The sequence below is a fragment of the Hippopotamus amphibius genome, chromosome 4, assembly GCF_030028045.1.
Source record: "Hippopotamus amphibius kiboko isolate mHipAmp2 chromosome 4, mHipAmp2.hap2, whole genome shotgun sequence".
Lineage (NCBI taxonomy): Eukaryota > Metazoa > Chordata > Mammalia > Artiodactyla > Hippopotamidae > Hippopotamus > Hippopotamus amphibius.
The window spans coordinates 172,414,477-172,427,690 of NC_080189.1; the positions used below are offsets into that span (position 1 = coordinate 172,414,477).

The 13,214-nt window shown below is 40.2% G+C and overlaps 2 protein-coding genes across 4 annotated transcripts in view; both read left to right on the forward strand.

Moving 5' to 3' along the window:
• Positions 1-4,052: 4,052 nt before the first annotated feature.
• Positions 4,053-5,013, forward strand: LOC130852321 (ubiquitin-like-conjugating enzyme ATG10). Its single transcript, XM_057733255.1, has one exon. It carries the CDS (start codon positions 4,060-4,062, stop codon positions 4,762-4,764), a length of 705 nt encoding a protein of 234 aa, XP_057589238.1. The 5' UTR covers positions 4,053-4,059; the 3' UTR covers positions 4,765-5,013.
• A 3,166-nt stretch (positions 5,014-8,179) lies between these two features.
• The window catches only part of SPATA7 (spermatogenesis associated 7), a 34,046-nt gene continuing 29,011 nt past the window's right edge, over positions 8,180-13,214 (forward strand). For all 3 annotated transcript variants that reach the window (XM_057733359.1, XM_057733360.1, XM_057733361.1), the window contains exons 1-2: positions 8,180-8,343; positions 12,166-12,240. In XM_057733359.1, the coding sequence (XP_057589342.1) occupies positions 8,325-8,343; positions 12,166-12,240 (94 nt within the window). In that variant the 5' untranslated portion in view covers positions 8,180-8,324. The remainder of the gene's footprint in view (positions 8,344-12,165; positions 12,241-13,214) is intronic.

Genomic DNA, 13,214 nt, shown 5'->3' on the forward strand with positions numbered 1-13,214 from the left:
TAGACACTATTACTGTTATTTTACAGATAAAGGCATGCAGCCCTTGGTCAAGGTCACAAAGCCAAGAAACAGCAGAGCCAGGATTCAAAAGTGAGTCAATTCCAATGCACATTTAATGGCTATTCTATGTTACCTGACACTTTACAATATCCCTGTAGATGTCCAGCTTTCAGTGATTCCGTTCAAAGCAGGTAAACTCCAGAGCATCACTGACAAGGTAGTAAATGAACTGGAGAAAGTAGGGTTGTGTCCTGTAGACTCTGAGGAGGGAAATGGGATCTGAATAGTTATGGGCCTTGCACATAGTAGGTGCTCATTAATATTAGTCGAAATACCGTGTGGCAGTTTTTAGTTTACAGGGAGAGTCATGAATGCTACTCTATTCCACCATCCTTGAAAAAGAAAAGCTGCCCCTTCTGAGGGGATAATTCTCCAACGAAAAATATTCCCAAAATCAATGCGAATGACAGATTATCTCTGGATTATGGGAAAGTAATCATCTCCAGTGCAGAAGAAAAACTGGGCTCAACTGCGCTCGCTTTCATTTTGGAAGAATCATATACGTTGGTCTTTTAGAAAAATGTAGTGACTTTAAAATATATATATGTGCATTTCTCTCAGACAGCTTAAATACAGGTTTGCCTAAGACAAAGGACTTCAGCAAATTCTCATTTACCTTTCCCATTTATGTGTTCCTGAGTGCACAGTGAAAGAAATTTTCCACTGTTTTAGGTAGTACATGCATAAGAGAGCAAACATATATAATGAAATGTCACTGAGATAATTGTCTCACTGCTTGTTTCCTGATTTAGTGGAATGAACACTGTCAGAAGTCAGAAAGCTGAGTTGTGTGGGCTAATTACATGCTTTGGCCCTAGCCATCCTTCCTGAAAGATGAAGGTTTTGGTTTGGTGATGACTGGCATCCCTCTAGCCCCTACATTCTCTGACATACAAGGGAAAATATTTGTTTACTGCCAGCCTTGTTTAGTAAGTAAGTTAATAAGGCTCAGAGCATCACTTATTCTCCCTTATTTGTCTGGTTATCTTACATAAGGATCCACTCTGCGTGTTATAAACAACAGGGAGGAAATCTGTCCCTGCCCAGATCATGACCAAAGTCTCTAGACTGTGCTTTCACTGTGGAAAGGTCTCCTGTACTCATTTCTTGACTAACCATGTTTTTATATTATCTGAAGTTGCCTAAGGGTATAAACGTCTGTGGACACAATGTTAACATAACAAGAGCTGTTTTCATTACATATTTTCATACTGTTGGAAAATTTAAGTTTTGTTTTAAAACATGAAACAATGCACACTGAACAACTGTTTGCAGACAAGGAAATGGAAGGACTCTAAGAAGGTTAGAGAAACCTTATATTTCAGCCAATTAAGTCAGAGATTGAGCATGTCTGAGGGAGTCAGTAACCCATCCCCATCTCCATTGTCAAGCTTACTTGCTCATATATTATAAAGAAATAATTAATGCAGTCTAAATTTAAAATTGCCAAATGTCCTTCATTTCTGTTCTTCGTTTTGTCTGGAGTGGAGATTGAATCCCTTAGAAAAACTGGGGAGGGCATTTAAAAAGGATGGTTTTCATTGGTGGCTTACAAACTCAGCTGTTTTTGCTTTTTGGATTTTGTGGAGTTTTTTTGGTCGCACAATGCAACATGTGGGATCTTAGTTCTCCAACCAGGGATTGAACTTGTGCCCCCTGTGTTGGGATCAGAGTCTTTTGTTTCTTTTTCTTTTTTTCTTTTTTGGCTGTGTTGGGTCTTCGTTGCTGTGCACAGGCTTTCTCTGGTTGTAGCAACCGGGGGCTACACTTTGTTACAGTACTCGGGCTTCTCATTGCAGTAGCTTCTCTTGTTGCAGAGCACAGTCTCTAGGTGAACGGGCTTCAGTAGTTGCAGCACGCAGGCTCAGTAGTTGTGGTGCATGGGCTTAGTTGCTCCACAGCAAGTGAGATCTCCTCGGACCAGGGATTGAACCTGTGTGCCCTGCATTGGCAGGTGGATTCTTAACCACTGCACCACCAGGGAAGTCTCCAGTTGTTGTTGTTGTTGTTTTTAAATTGATTTTATGTGGCCATTTGTGATTCAGAAATGCACCTATAGGAGCTTTATTGCAACTTTCCAGAAAACCACCAATCGTTAAATCTCCAAACTCTGTTTTTTTAAGTGAAAAAATAATATCAGGATAAACTGACAGCTTTGTTATGTTTTTTGCTTTGATTTCTTTTTAATGGTGAAGCCACTTGCAAACAGAGAATGCATTAGGTGGAGATTATCAAATCTTTAGGCTAAGCATTGTCCCTGATACACTGTGGCAACTGATTGGCAGTGGAAGAATAGATAAAATGCCATTCTTAAACTATAGGGACAGGTTACCTAGTAACCACAGCCTGATTAAGTCCTGTTCACAGAGACTTGTTCTCTTAATTGGAAGAAAAGATTTAAGGAACACAGCTGGGGAGGAACTGGAGCGATGGAGGACTATGACAGTTACTAGCGGGCCTGATATCTGCAATTCTGACAGCCTTTCCAAAGGGTCATGATATGAGTGATGCTCTTCTTAGTGAAAAGAAGCCAGCTAAGCTACCTCCAGAGTCATAATTTTGTGCTCTTTTAAAATGTAGGAAAAATGAAAATAAAGTGGGACTGGAGCATAGAAAGTGCTGTGAACTCTGTGTGCTGTTATAGCTCCAATAATTTTCTATGGACAAGATGGTATTTCTGTTTAGATATCAGTGTTCCTTTTCTTATGAGAACTCAAAATGGTCATTTGAGATCAGTTTATCCTATTATCACTCTTTTTTTGTCTCTCTGTCCTTTTTTTCTATCTGTTAAGCACATGTTGCTTTATAGAGAATTATGGCCATTCCTGTTCTCTCCAGCTTTAAGAATTAAATTAAGAAAAATCAAGTTATACGTTCACAATGATGAAGTTTTTTTTATTCATGAAGGGCCTTTAGATAATACAGTAATTTCTTCCTGTGCTCAAGAAAGAACTCGGTATATATATCACTAACTATTACTGGAGTAGCTCTGCCTTGGAGTTACATTTCAAAATGCTTTTCACTCCTTACACTTCTTGAGTAAGATCTGTAAGTTACTATTGCCTCCTATGGCTTGGCTGTCTTCCTCACAGAGTTGCAGCTTAAAACTTTCCTAAAGCCCCCTCTAGTGACAAACAGGAAATTAATCCGTTACTTCATAGCGTGCTAATACTGCCAAGCTCTAAACTTCCATTTTCTCATTTACTGATTAGATGAATGAGTAGCTACAGTATTTCGATTGGAGAATGACAGAGAAATAGTCAATAGCTTGAATTTCCAAGGTTTCCACCAAAACCTAAGGGATTTTGTTTTGAAACTGGAGCCAAAATATAGGGCACATGCATCATTTAATTTCATTTCTTTTCTCGGCCCTGATGGGTACATCTTAGAAAATAATCCCTTAAAAAAGTCCTTCATTTTTTTGTCCTTCAGGGACTTTCAAGATGAAAATATGTTCATAATTAGCTATTGAATGGGAAAAGATTATCTTGGCCTTTACCTTTTGGTGCTTTCACTGCATTCACTGGATAATTTTCATTGATGATGCTAAGCATGGCCAAGCAGACAAATATGAATTATGAAAGTAATGGCAACCTATAAAGATATAGATTAAATGTAACTGTAATAATGTAATATGTTTTAAAGTAATATATAATAAATACAATAAATGAACTATATAGTATATGTATTAGGCTATATATTATGCTATGTAACAACATATAGTTTATTTGTATCCCCATTTCCAAAGGGCTTCAAACTCATCTAATTAAAAATAGGCTTGGAAAATTGCACAAAGGCTTCTAGGGCTGCAGATTGAATTCTTCTTAATGCAAAACATCATTATAACACACCAGTATCAATATGCAACTGAATCCTATGATAAGAATTAATTCCTGATCAGTGAACATAGCCGTACAACATTAAAGAAAACAGGTCATTATTGAACAAGGATGTGCAAGTCCCTGCAAGCTTAACAACAGACCCTAGTTATCATTTAGTATGGAAGAAGATGAATTCTTTGGAGAAAAAACATTCCAGCATTATTGTGCAGAATTCATTAAACACTCACAGAAGATAGGCGATGGTTGGGAACGGAGAACTTCGAAGGACTGTTCTGATGGCTACATGTGCAAAACACATTTTCAAATTAAAAATGGGACTGCAGTGTCACATCGAGGAACATCCACCCACGTACAGACATGTCTTCCCGTGGAGGAGGCTCTAGAGCCACCCCTGGATGACTTTGAGCTGACCGAGACCACCACGGCAACTGAAGTGATTAAATATGAGTATCATGTCTTATATTCCTGTAGCTACCAAGTGCCTGTGCTTTACTTTAGGGCAAGCTTTTTGGATGGAACCCCTTTAGCTCTGAAGGACACATGGGAAGGAGTTCATGAGTGTTATAAGACGCGGCTGCTGCAGGGACCATGGGACGCTATTACCCAACAGGAGCATCCAATACTTGGACAACCCTTTTTTGTACTTCATCCCTGTAAGACGAATGAATTCATGACTCCTGTGTTAAAGAATTCTCAAAAAATCAATAGGAATGTCAACTACATCACGTCATGGCTGAGCACGGTAGGGCCAGCTGTCGGACTGAATCTGCCTCTGAGTTACGCCAGAGTAGCCTCTCAGGATGAAGGAAATGTCAACAGACAAGATTCTTCTGCTGAGCCAAAGAGCTTAGAAGAACACTGAGAGTTTACGTGGCCAGCCCTGGTTTTTACGGGACCAATATGGTGTGAGATTTCAGCTCACCAAGATTTTGACGTGGATTTTTTTCCCCTTGGAAGCAAATGTCTGCAGCAACTGATATATTCTATGTTTAGAAGAAACACTGCAAAGACACAAATCACTATATATAGCAAAAAAAGGAATCTGACTCGGTAACAGAAACACTGACATCATCAGGGCAGTGCCAGGTTATTCTCTTATGTCTGAGACTGATTCTCTTCACCTTTAATTTGAGAATAACAAGCTACCTCACAGGTCCCTGTGAGAAGCACATGAGGGTCTTAGTGTGTGAGAAAGTATGGTAAAATATTATGCAGAAATATTCATTAACCGGTCACCTTTCTTATAAAAAAAAATAGGCTTGGACTTCCCTGGTGGTACAGTGGTTAAGAATCTGCCTGCCAGTGCAGGGGACACAGGTTTGGTCCCTGATCTTTGAATATCCCACATGCCTTGGAGCAACTAAGCCCGTGCGCCACAATTACAGAAGCGTAGGTGCCTACAGCCCGTGCTCCGCAACAAGAGAAGCCACGGCAATGAGAAGTCCAAGCACCGCAATGAAGAGTAGGCCCCGCTCACGACAACTAGAGAAAGGCCACGCACAGCAACAAAGATCCAAAGCAGCCCCCCAAAAAATTAAATTAAAACAAATTAAAATTAAAATTTTAAAAATAGGCTTGATTAAACCATTAGAGTAGAAGAATAAAAGCCACTGGCCTAATATAGTGAATTAAAGAGATAAATAGAAAAATGGGCTATGAATAGTTATTGTAACTGAGCACAAGTCTTAGTCTTGAGCTGACAAGCTAAGACTAAAAGAAGAAACAATAATAAAAGTAAACATACCAATGCATTAAGGGAGAAAATTGTTTTCCTTCTAAAATACAGATATAGAAGTCTCTAGGGGCTTCCTAGGTGGCGCAGTGCTTGAGAATCCGCCTGCCAATGCAGGGGACACAGGTTCGATCCCTGCTCCTAGAAGATCCCACATGCCATGGAGCAACTAAGCCTGCGTGCCACAACTATTGAGCCCATGTGCTGCAACTACTGAGGCCCACATGCCTAGAGCCCATGCTCTGCAACAAGAGAAGGCACAGCAATGAGGAGCCCGTGCACCACAACGAAGAGTAGCCCACGCTCACCGCAACTAAAGAAAGCCTGCATGCAGCAACAAAGACAGCCAATAAATAAAGAAATTTAAAAAATGTCTCTAGATATAAATAAAAATGTACCATTGGAATAATTTCTTAACAACAAGAAATTCATGTTTAAATATTCAACAAAAGGTCTTCAGGAATGTCTATTCTCCAAGGCCATTGCAGCTGGTGGTGATTCCCCAGTGGAAGCATGTTCCTGGGAGCTAACTCTACAACAAGCCCATACTAGCTGCATGCATTTACCCATGGTCATAGATTATCTCCTGGGAATAGCAACCAGAACGGATCTTCTCTCTCTTCTTTACACACATAGGGTGAAGGCCAAGGACAAATTAAATTGCACTTATGATAATATGTTCTCTGCTAAATTTGGAGAGAAAAAGACCCTATTGTCCACTTCTTGAAAGAACTGGAACAAAATACTTAAAAGAAAAACAAAGAAATGAAGATGGCTTCAGTTGAAGTTGGGTACCAAGCAATGCAATCTTCAGAATCCTCTCCCACTTTGCTGTCCTTGCTCAATCGTGGAGGCCCTTTCCTATCTGAAACCAAAATTTACTTTTGATTCCCAAAATCTACTTTCACAAGAGAAGCTGGCATCACCTTTGCATGAGTCAAGTCACTGTGTTGCCTCTCCCAGGGGTGTTTGCCCTTTATGCTTTAGTTTTAATTCAATTTAACAAATGCTTACTGGAGGCCTATTATATGCAAGATATTTCCCATATGCTACTAGTGGAATAAAAGGCTTCATGTTTTCAGACAGAGATTTCAAGCAGTAATGAGTAGATAGGCAAGAGTGTTTTTGTTCTCTGGCTAACACCTGACTCTCTGCCCCTGTATCCCTCTAAATGACTTTTGCTGTTGGGGGCCACAAAACCATCACATACACTTCCACATTTCACAAATTTTGAATCTAATTTTCTCCTTTCCCTAGGGTCTTAGAGAATCGGGAGTTCAGGTGAATTTCTGGCTTATTCTCCTTCCCTTTTCATAGTTCCTGACTTACTCCCTTATGCCTGAATTCCCTGACACCCCAGTTCTTCTGAGACAAAAGTCTTAGAAGAGAGAAAAATGTTATTTTCTGAACATCTCGTTTTGCCAAGCACTATACAGGTTAATCCTTACAGCTACAAAGTGAGTAGCATCTCTTACATCTTGGAAAAGAGGGGCTTGAGGCTCAGAGAGATTTAGAAACTAATTCAAGAGATTTAGGAACTAATTATGGCAAAAAGCACAGTTAAGTTCCACATATCTGACTTCAAAGCCAGTATTTTTTCCATTACAGCAGAGGTTTGGGGAGGGGGAGGGGAGCAATTTTGCCTCTCAGGGGACCTTTGGCAACAGCTGGTGACTTTTTTTTTAACACAACCGGGAGTGAAGTGGATGAGTTGCTACTGGCATGCAGTACATAGAGGCCACGGATGCTGTTAAACATCCTATAGTGCCAGGACAGCTGCCCACCCCCCCCCCAACAAAGAATTATGAATCCAGCCCAAAATGTCAACAGAGCTGCTGCTGAGAAGCGACACATTACAGAATGCTTCCCCACCCCATTCTGTTATTCAAGGATTCAAAAGTAACTGCTTCAAAATTAAACTGTGAAAAGCCACAGATAAATCAACACTTTTTTTCATGTTGCAACTCTTCCATCATAAAGGAAAACAGATCGGTGCCTTAAGACAAAAAAGGCGGAGAAGGGTGGTGGAAGAAGAGGAGGGAAGCTCAGGAAGCAGAAAGGAAATGCAAACTGATTATTGGGGTTAAGAATTAAGATATAAATATGTAGATTTTTTCATCCCCAGGATTTTCACTAATCCAAATGTTCACGTACTGCTTGGAAATTTAATTACTGGGAAATGGTTAAATGTTACCCTGACCTCAACCAACGACTGAATTTGAGTTCTTTCCGGGACCCGAGGGAGACGGATGCCAGGTGAGACCACCACCTCTTCCCGCTCTTCCCAAAGGGACAAGGCCTGCCGAGTCCTGGTGGCTCTACTCCTGACAGGCGGCCACTCTGTGCACTACTGGCAGAGTCCCAGAGCAACAGACTGGCGCTCGGGTCTCTTTCCCCGCCCCGCGCATCCGCCCTCGCATCCGCCCTCGCATCCTCCGCGGCCCGCCTGCCCTCTCGGGGTAGCCCCGGGGGCGGGGCTGCGGGAGCGCACGTCCCTGCGCCGTGACGTCACAGTCCCGGCGCCCTGGAACCCGCCCTTAGCAACCCGCCTGGCGTCGGTCCCCAGCCGCTGCCGCCGCCCTCCCGCGGGCTCTCCCTCGCCCAGCCTCTGCCGCGGGGGCTGGCCCGGCCCCGGGAAGGACCGAAGGGGACCCAGCGTGTCCCCACGGCGGCTGCAGGAGGATCGCAGCATGGATGGCAGCCGGAGAGGTAAAGGGCAGCTGTGGCGGGCGACCGCCATCTCGCGCCGGCGCGCTCCTCCGGCCCTCGGGTCTGGGGTCCGGGTCCGGGCTGCGCGGGTGGAGGCCGCGCGCCGGGCGCTGCCCGACCCCGGCTTGGTCGCCGGTGTGGCCCGGAGTTACCCCGAGCTGCCCAGGCCTCTCGCCCGGGAGGAAGCCCACAGGTCCACTTCTTGCTCAGAATTTGTTTCCCAGACTCCAGGAATCCTTGTCCCCTGAATTCGGGGTCCGAGGCGGAGGAAGCAAATCTGATGTTTGGAGTCAGAAGTCCCTGGGCCCCAAGTCAAGCCCCGCTGCCCTCCTCCGGGGTGAGCCTCAGTGTCGTCATCTCGAACGTGGCGGTAAAAAAAACACCCATGTCTTGGAGTTGTTGAGGATTAAATACAGATAATACAAAGAAAGCTCCTGGCACATTCTAAGTACTCGGTAAATACAAAATCCTGCGTACGGTAACCCTGTCCCCGCGCGCCCTCCCCGGCCCCCCCCCCCAAAAAAAAACTAGCCAGTAACCTAGGTATTCTCTCTAGTGTGAATAGGAATCCCCTAGGAATCGTGTTAAAATGCAGGTTATGATTCGGGGCGCGGGGTGGGGGAGGCTGAGATTTTGCATTTCTAATAAGCTTCCAAATGGTGCAGTGTTGCTGGCTACAGTTTTGGTAGCAAAGGACTAATCCGTAATCACTATGTGTACCTGCCCTTGACTGAATATTCTGGGTTAAAATGGACATCACTGTGGAACAATTGGAGCAATATAACTTTAAATCTCTAGGAGTTGGCCCTATCCAAATTGCATCTTCAGACCTCTTTTCCCAATTCAGTGTTCTTATCTATTTTAAACTGTACCTTTAAACCAAACTGCTAGGTGGTTCCTTGCAATAAGTCTTGCTCTGAATGCAGGTGTGCCTTTATTATTTCATCACTGATCAAAATAAGTGCTGTTCTGAACGTAGGAGATAACTATTCATTGATCAGCAAACTGTGCATTCTGATGCTTTACCACCTAGGTTACAGAAAAGGCAAATGAAAATGCTTTTATTGTTTTCAGAAGTTTTACCACAAAAACTAACATTACTCTTGCTGTGTACCAAAAACAGTTCCCAAGTTATCTAGTTTTTAAATTCACAAAACATCTTGTACATAGATATTCTCATTTCACAATGAATATACTAAAAGATCATAAGTAACTTTCCAAGGTCACACTGAGTGTCTTTGAATCCAGGTAATGAATGCGAAACCCTAGAGTCATTGTTTTACTTAACTATCCCATGGTAGAAGTGGGAGCATGGGAAAGGATACATGTAAAATTTAGTGTCATAGACTTAGGAAGACTTAGTTCAATATTTGATAAATTATTTTTTTAAATCAGGTTTATGTCAAAATGTAAAAAGGTTTCTATTTTTATAACTTACCCAATTTAATTAGCTTCATTTTTAGGACATAAATAATATATAGTATCAAACATTGTTTTTCATTTTGCATTTTTAAGAAAAATGTAATATTCAACAGAGATCTGGGGTAGTCAGTTCTCTTATACCATAATTATCAATAGGAAATGATAAGTAATTTTAGCCAGAGCTGAAATGTTTAATTTTAATTGAGAATATTGCTTTCTAAATTTCTTAGATTTCATTACCTTTGATGATTTCAAGAGCACAGAGTATTAAGACATCTAAAGTTATACTTTATCTTTTGTCGTTATTCTCTGACGTTGTGCTAACTTCTCTAGATATACCTGCTTTTTCTTTTTCTGTGAACTGTAGGGAAACATACATTAGAAAGGAACTTGGAATAAACTGCATACAAGGAATAAACTACATACTTCTTAGCCTGTTTCATATGATATAGTAGCTTGGAGCATGGTGTGAGTACTAAGCAATTTATATTGATCAGGATAGTGTAATGGTTAAGACTCAGGAACCAGACTGCCTAAACTCAGATTCGAAATCTGCCACATAGTAGTTGTGTAATAGTGCCTATCTCATAGGATTATTGTAAGGATTTAGTGAATTTGTAGCTATAAAGTGCTTAGAACAGTGCCAGGCACAGTTAGCAGTATTCAGTAAGTTAGCATTTGACTCCAAGTGGAGAAACCCAACTCAAACTGGCTTAAGCTAAAATGGGAATTTTTGAGCTCATGTAGAGAGAAGTCTAGGGAGGGTAGAGCTGCAAACATAGTTAGATCCCGCTACTCAAATCATGTTACCAGGGATCTCCTTTGGTCTTGGTTCCACTTTCCTCTGTGTAGGCTTTGTTCTCAGACAGGTTCCCATTGTGGGGTGCAAGATAGCCACCAGTAGTGTCAGGCTTCTTTGTGTACTAGGAATTTCCTAATAGTCCCAGTAAAAGTCCCTGGATTGTGTCTCGTTGGCTGGACTTGGGTCACATAATCATTCCTGGTTCAGTTGACATAGCTGGCCAGTTTCCAGTGATTCGCTCACCTCTGAGCAGTGGGATCCACTTGAACCAGCTGGGCTAAGAGAAGGGAGAAGTGGTTCCCCAAGCAGGTTGAGGTCCTGTTTCCAGATAAAGGGGCATTGGATTCTGGGCAGGCAAAAAGGCAACATTTTTTTTCCTCTGGAGAAATAAGGTTTGTTTGAGAGTTTGTTGGTTGGTTTGCTCTTTTTATATTTAGTATTTCTTTCCTTGCAAAAAACTATGCTAACTTCATGACTGTCTTCATTACCAACTCAAGTCGTATCACCTTGACTTCTCTTGTCCTAAATAAGTTAATTTTTTCCTTCTTGCTCTCTGATTTATGACATAGAAGGAGCTTCTTGGGTGTTCTGATCTCAATCTCAAAACAATCTCTGATTGTTTTTTGTTTTAGTCTGTTCTAGAAGGATTTGTTCTCTGGTCCTGGATTTTAGTTCTACTATCTCGATAACTTTTTTTATTTTTGAACATCCACGTTTCTTCCAGATTTTGTCTGTATCTTCCTCACACCTTTATAGATTATAAAGCAGACTCCCCATTTTACCCACTTAAAACATATCTTGGGATATACTATATTTTGTGTGTTAAGTTTCATTAAACTCTGCCTTCCTATCTTAGAGGTTACCCCTCAAAACACAGTTACTTTTTGGGGAGAGAAGGTATTTTGTGATAAAGTATATTTCTAGTTTTCTGACAGCCCATCTTGTCTGAAAGGTGAGATACTGACATTAGGCAAGGTTGTGAGTTTTCCATCACTAGAAGTGCTTTTAGTGATATAAGATGTTTAGATAGAATCCAAGCAAGAGGGGTTGGGCTAGATGAACCTTAAGACATCTTTAGTCATTAAGTTCTAATTCTGACATTTTTATGTACTTTTATATATTAACATTATGCTATATAATTTATAATTTACTAAATTAATTTGTGAGAGGATTACTTTCTTAAAATTATTTTTAAGGACAGACCAGCCTATGATTAATTGAAATAGTTACTACATATGTATTAACTCAAAATCTTAGTTGATTCTATCTCAAAATTATTTAAAAACCAGTAGGTCAGTGATTTATAGAATAAAGTCAGTATATATTAAGTAGCATAATTGATGTATTTATCATTTTATCCAGTGAAACTTAAGTCTCAAGGCACAGCTGTTTTAAAAATAACTTATTTTCTTAAAAGAAAACCTTTTATCTATGGCAGCAGGATTTTTGTGTGATATATCATTGCTGGTTAGTAATATGATTGAATAAAATTTTAAACAATTTTCGTGAAGGTAAGTTTATTATTTTTTAATATGTTCAATAGTATCTTTGTGAAAGTTGTGTTTCATTTATCCTAATTCATGTTTTTTTGTTAAAAGTCAGAGCAACCTCTGTCCTTCCCAGATATGGTCCACCATGCCTATTTAAAGGACACTTGAGCACCAAAAGTAATGGTAAGTGAGGGACTTAAAATGGTAAAAGATTGTTAAAAGATTGACCAAGTGTGTTTCCTTTATTTGTAAATTATATAACACAATGAAAAAATACTTCATTTAATCAACATTTGAACTTCATACTATTAATTATAATTAAATATTACAGGAATTCTTGAGATTAGAGAATTTAGGAGTCTGTCGTGCCCTGGATGTGGACCTAGCTACCTCCTGCTCCTTGCTGCAGCTCCAGCCCAGCTCTTCTCTTTGCTGGCATACTACCCTGGCTGAAGGCATCCCTTCCTTATTAAAATGGTGATTAGCAGGTTGTTAAAGACACAGCACTGAAAAGGAAAAGCTGTGCAAAGAAAAAAAAGCACTTGAAAAATGCATTTTGTGTCAGGAGCAAACACTTATCCAATTGGGCCTCTTTATCCAATTGGATTTCTAGATCCTATGAAAGGAGAATCTGTATTCTCTAGCTGTTTTCACATTTTAAAGCCTTTAAAGTAAATTTTAATGTACATTTAAAATATTTTTATAATTATAGCTTAAAATTTTTAAGCCTGGATTTTTAGGCAGAATAATTGAAAGTCATTTTTCCCTATTTGCATGAAAAATCATTGATACTGATCCTCCAAATATGAAAGAAGAATCATTTTTAGTTAACTCATTTATTTCTTTATAATAAAGTATATATATACATAGAGCCAGAATCATGAACTTTGAAAAATAATTTTTAAATAAAAATTTTGAACTAGCTTTAAAAGATACATACATAGAAAAGCAGGATGAGGAACAATATGTCATTTACTAACTTTTTTCTTTAAGGATATATGTGCAGAGCTAATATAGGAACAGTGATTGTAAGTATGAGGTTGCCTTGGTTCGTATCTAAACTGCTTCCTTTATCAGCTGTGTGACCTTGAAGACCTTACTCACATCTCTATACCTCAGTTTCCAAGTCTGTTAAATAGTGATAAAAATGACTGAGT